General features: G+C 47.5%; 1 protein-coding gene across 2 annotated transcripts; it reads right to left on the minus strand.

Moving 5' to 3' along the window:
* Positions 1-441: 441 nt before the first annotated feature.
* LOC123409574 lies at positions 442-5,510 on the minus strand. 2 transcript variants are annotated; one of them, XM_045102439.1, is made up of 5 exons: positions 5,136-5,510; positions 4,704-4,927; positions 4,473-4,529; positions 968-2,877; positions 442-785 (listed from the first exon to the last, which is right to left on the minus strand). In XM_045102439.1, the coding sequence occupies exon 4, from the start codon at positions 2,843-2,845 to the stop codon at positions 968-970; it is 1,878 nt and encodes a 625-aa protein (XP_044958374.1). In that variant the 5' UTR covers positions 2,846-2,877; positions 4,473-4,529; positions 4,704-4,927; positions 5,136-5,510; the 3' UTR covers positions 442-785. The 2 variants fall into 2 exon arrangements, with proteins under 2 accessions (XP_044958374.1, XP_044958375.1); XM_045102440.1 differs by having other exon boundaries at positions 4,704-5,507.
* Between the last annotated feature and the right edge of the window lie 283 nt (positions 5,511-5,793).

Raw genomic sequence — 5,793 nt, forward strand, 5'->3', positions numbered from 1 at the left:
CGGTAAGTGGCAATACGAATGGGTGGGTGTTGAAATAGATGGCGGGCTTGTGGGGATCTTGAGTCATCTTTACTATGGTGAGGACATTTGATATATGTTTTTATTCACTCGTTGCTACGCATGGTTTTACAAAGAGCAAAAAATAAAAGTAATTGACGAAGTAATCCATGCACCACTACTCTTCCATGAAATGAAGATGTGAGGGTTTACAAAAAAAATTAGCCCGTTGCAACGCACGGGCATTTGTACTAGCAGGAGTAACGAAGGAAGTCCTGGTATTTTTTCACAAACTCCATTGTCTGTCTCTGTTCAAACCTAGTTCCTAAGATCCCCAAACCGATCAACAGAAAGTAGTCTTGGTCCCTGTTGAAAATAGAACCTAACCACTTTGTGTTGCTTCCATAAAACTGTGAATAACTAGCTTGGCCACCATCGGACGGATAATCGGTTACAAAAGATAACGATAGTTGTCTGCATAGATTACATTGAATATAGAACAAACAACGATATGCTGAATTACATCGCCAACTAAAAGAGGAAAAGTCAAGTACTCCCTCTGCGTCAAAATAAGTGTCTCAAGATTAATAGAGCTTTGTGTTAAAGCTAGTACAAAATTAAAACACTTAATTTGGGACGGAGAGAGTATATATCTAGGTTGGGACGGAGGAAGGGAGTATATAGATGATGGAAGCACATTATTTGAACATACTGAGAAAAATTCCGAGGAGCCCTGAGAATGCAAGGCGTATTGTGGCTGAAATTCGCATAAAGGCTTTGTGCAGCACCTGAAAAGGAACAGAAGAATTCACGGTACTGAAGAAACTCTTCAGAAATCCTTACATGCTAGCAAGCGTGTGGAAATATGTAGTACTCCCTCCGTAAAGAAATATAAGAGCGTTTAGATCACTAAACTTTATCCAAATGCTCTTATATTTCTTTACGGAGGGAGTATATAGTTATGTGTTACCTATGAGGATCCTGGTGGAGAATCAAGACGGAAGGCATAGTACCGCTGTTGAACATGGCCAGGAATTGGTAGCATCTCGATCGGGCAGCCCCAAGAATCCCCGAGTCCGCAGTGGGCCATGAGCAGCCAGGCAAAGGTGAGGAGCTCCCCTCCTCTGGCCAGCTGCGCCGCACGCACCTCCGGACGTGACTTGCTGGCGGCATGGAGTAGGAGCCCTACCCATGCCTCTTGGATTTCCAACAGCTGTGCTTCTGTACACTCCTCTGGGGGCTCTGGAAATTGGTTACTAGTCAAGACCTCAACTGCCTTATGCATGATGTTGTTGTTCTCCACACTCGCCGATTCGTCAAGGATGCCTGCTAGGTCTCGTTGGCTATAACTGGTCTGTATCGGCAGCATTTCATGGTGTGTGGCCAGAAGGTAAACCATGTAGTTGGACATCATCCGGCAGACACGGACCAAAGCATCCCCAGACTCACTGTCTATAGTAGTGGGAGCATACCTGCTCAACTGTACCCCTGTGTATATGTGGAGGAAGATAACAGGGCCATAAAAATCCGAGCCATAAACTCCATAAGGAGGCAACAATAACTTTTTAAGCAGCGGACCAAGATTTGGCCATTGCTGGAGCATACTTGATTCGTCTGCAGATTGATACTGTTTAATCCTCTGCACAATGCATCTCACGACCTTCTCATCGACCTCCACGAACTTTGTGTCCAACAGCTTACTGATCCAGAGCTTCTGCTGTGGCCCGCAAACAACATTCACCAATTTTCTGACCACTGCCATTGCTTTACTTGATTGCTGGTCGAATTGTCCCAAGTAATTCAACATGCTGTACTGACCCATGGAGTTTGACCACAACACCCTTTTACTCTGCCACCTAATACTGATGGAGGCAAGGAAGCTGCACTGTCGCATCTTTAGCCATGCCCAAGTCCATGGTGACATGAGGGTGATAAATGCTGAAGAAACTTCCAAAGAGAAACCGCCGATAAACAGTACATACGTGATTGCAGTGTCAACGGTACTGTATTGCTCTTTGTTTCTTACAGAGAAAAGCACAAAAGCGGATAGGAAGGAAATAACTGAGAGGCATCGAAGTATGATGCCACCCCGTGTTCGAAGCACCTGGGCCTTAGTATAGATGTCATCGAACATCAGGCCGAGTTCAATCTCCATGATCTTGAAGAACTTGACTGAAAGGTCTAGATTATGCATCAGACGACGTATAAGAATAAAATTAGAACCAGCAAAAATCCGACGGACTTCTTCCATGGAAACAAAAGCAGTGGAAACAAGGTCAGCATAGGAAGAACCGGCATGGATCGGCTCTGCTCCCTGAAACAGATACTGTGGGATAAAGGAGCCTGCGACGTTTATCAGGCTGCCACACCACAGAGCCCATGTTCTCTCTCCATACTTGATTGTTCCCGAAACAAACAAAATGATACTCGGAAGAAGAAGCTGTATATTCGGGCCATTGGTTGATTTCCAAAAGACATACAGGGTGAGGGAGAGTTGGACAATAAGGTTCAACAAGTGCCTCAGCCAAAGGCTGTTGTCCTCAATGGCGAAAGCAGTGATGGTATCTTGTCCACCGAGATGTATGAGGAGGAAGGGTGCCCAAAGTAAAGCCAGGTGATGACGATTTTCCGCGTTGGCATCCAAGTTTAGTCGAGAGATGAGGCCCAGGACATAAACAGCTACCGCATCTGCTCCCAAATAAGTTACCCAGATTGAAAACCTGAGGGCGCCGTTGGTTATACTTCGCCGGAGGCCACCAACAAAGAAAAGATAAAGCTGTATTGTGAAGCTAAGAAGCACAAATAGCTGGATTTCCCGGTCGTTGAACAGTTGTACCAAGCTTTTCATTGCCAAGTGGCTTTCCAGTGTCAATTGATTCCCTAGCATATATTATAATAAAATACATACATCAGCATAAGCTTTCCAACTAAACAGTAACTATGCTACGATATGTACTACAGTTTCCTCTTGCTACTCAAGTGTGCACATGCAGCCCACAATAAATAATAGAGAATATAGATTCATATGGGTCTAAGAGATGCCTAAATTACATGCGGCTAAAATTCTGTGATTAATTAGAATAGCTAGAATATATAATCAATATATCATTATGTCATCGTATCTATTCACATAAGCGGGTGTAAGAAAAAAGGCTCAAAATTTGGTCATCTGCGGAAGTTAATACATACTACTTCTCATACTCTATCCTAGAACTAGAAGCATTGCGCAACAAGAATACTGTCAGAGTATAGCTATATTGCACATAAGTAGATAAACTAGTCCAAGACATTTTATTCATAAACTAGCAGCAGTCATTGAACATGGATAAACTAATAAAACATATTTTTGCATACCTTAGAATAGATGGACCCTTTGAGACAGCTATATGGCCCAAGGTTTTTCGATCCCATTGTGGCATACCCTAAGCTTTGATATATAGAGAGCTAGCTAGCTCCCCCCCCCCCCTCTCTCTCTCTCTCTCTCTCTCTCTCTCTCTCTATATATATATATATATATATATATATATACCTTTCTTGTACAATGGCAAAGGAGCAAAGGAGTAAGAGCATCTGTAGCGGACCCCGTAAAAGTCGGCCCTTAGAAACGCCTATAAGGGGCACTGTCAACCGTTTTTACAATGCGATATTGTCCCGGACAGTGCAGATCCCGTAAATGAAACTGTATCCCACTATAGCTCTTCTTTTTTCCTCCCGTCCCGGCAAGCCGTCTCCGGCCACGGCGTGCCTCGCCCTGGCGCCGCCCGCCTCGCCCCCGCCTCGTCCCGGCGCCACCCGTTCCTGGCCACGCATGCAGTGGAGGAGCCCTGCACCGCCCGCCCCGACCGTGCGCTTCCTGCCGCACCCACTCGTCCTCGACTGAGCTCGACGCTGCCTGCCGCCGTGCGCGCGTTCCCCGTCGTGCCCCTCCCCCCCCCCCCCCGCACACACACACACACCCGCCCCGCCCTTCTCTGGTGCCGACCAGTCCCGATTCGGGCCGCTGGTGGCCTGCTCCGCCCTGCCCTTGGACGGCCTCGCCTCGACAGTGGAGGTCGAGCCAACTGCAATTCGGACTAGGGGGCAGCAAATTCCGGCATGCGGCAGCTTTTTCCGACGTGCGGCGACGGATTCCGGTGAGTTCCAGATAGATTCCGGCCAGTTCCACGGCAGCGGGTCTGCTCTGACGAGGTTTGACCGGTTTACGGGTTGAACTGTATACTGCCTTCAAAACTGTATGTATAAAGTTTTCGCGGATGAATTTACCGTGTCCCATAAAAAATTTAAGGGCCGAACAAGTTTTAGGGGTCTGCTAGGCGCCATTTTTCCGACAGAAACTGTAAGCACCTCGTTTTTTTACGGGTTTAACCAGTTTACGGGGTCTACTAGAGATGCTCTAAAGAAGCATTGGACCTGGATTGTACGTTTCTTGTGCATATATAAGAGCAAAGAGGAAAAGACTTAGTAAAGGGGGTCACCATCAGCTGCAACCTTCCACTTGACTATATGTTGAGAGGACTGCGCACACTACGGCCCTGCAGAAAAAACAAAACAAACCAGAATTAATCCGAGTGAAATGAACAAAAGGCATTTGAGAAGAACCATGTCAAGACCAATGCGGACAGATGAATGGCCAAGTTATTGAATTCATAAACTAGGAGGAATAGTCATTGGACATAGATAAACTAATCAAGAATATTTTTGCACACCTTAGAATAGATGGACTCTTTGAGACGCCTATATGCCGCAAGATTTCTCGACCTTATTGTGGCGTGGGCGTGTGGCGTACCTTAAGCTTTGATATATAGAGCTAGCTAGCCCATCCAGCTCTCTGGCTCTACCCCTTTCTTGTATAATACCAAAGGAGCAGAGGAGTAAAGAAGCTTTGGACCTGGAGTAGAGGTTTCTTGCAGCAAGAGCAAAGGGCAATGAACTAAAGATATAGCATGTCAGCTGGGTACGTTTACTTTGCTATGTAAATAAAGAAATGGATTAGCATACTATCTCCTTTTGTCTCCATGATGACTACCCACAATGGCAGATGTGAAAGCACCCAAGAGAAATATAGTGCTTAATTATTCCCACGCATTCTTAAGCCAGCAAGCAACCATGAGAAATTACAGCAACAGAGGCTTACTTACACATGAAAACGGGAATATTTCATCACAGAGTGTTGATGGCAGTAGGCCAACGCTAGCTCATCGAGAACATGAATAGCAGCTCTCGGGGGTCGCCGCCGCTGGTACCGGTAGGGGCAGCGGCGACTCGAGGTGCGGTTACACCATCCTCTTGACCCCGTCGCGGTGGTACCTGAGGGTCCTGGCCGAGCCGCCCGGGGAGAACACGCCGGGGACTCCCCGCGCCGCCCGCGAAGCCGACGACGACCATGCCGCCATCGGCGAGGCGACGGAGGGGCCGGGAGGAGATGCCTGAAGCGGGGCGGCGGCTCTATCGCCAGCGGGCGGCGGCCGCCGCGACAGAAGAGGCCAGCACTATATTTCCCAATCTTTTTTGCGAGCCCGGGTCGCGAGCCATCAGATCCCGTGTCATCATGGGAACCAGATCCTCTAACATCAAGGAGAGAAGTCAGGTAAGCACAGTGCTCACTAGTGCAAAACATGGGAGCCATTACACGGCAAAATTGACAAAAATGACCCCTAGGGAAAGAACTCACGGAGTGACCCCTCGGGGAAAATATGTCACCCGGCTGATCCTTTTGTGTGGCGCCCGACACCTAGGCGCCACACTACACTGTATGACGCCTAGCCCTTTGGCGTCACACCCCCCGACCACCTGGCA

The sequence above is a fragment of the Hordeum vulgare genome, chromosome 7H (genome assembly GCF_904849725.1).
Source record: "Hordeum vulgare subsp. vulgare chromosome 7H, MorexV3_pseudomolecules_assembly, whole genome shotgun sequence".
In the NCBI taxonomy this organism is placed as follows: domain Eukaryota; kingdom Viridiplantae; phylum Streptophyta; class Magnoliopsida; order Poales; family Poaceae; genus Hordeum; species Hordeum vulgare.

Coding starts and splice junctions, on each gene's coding strand:
- LOC123409574 (XM_045102439.1), bottom strand. CDS start 2,845: ATGAAAAGCTTGGTACAACTGTTCAACGACCGGGAAATCCAGCTATTT.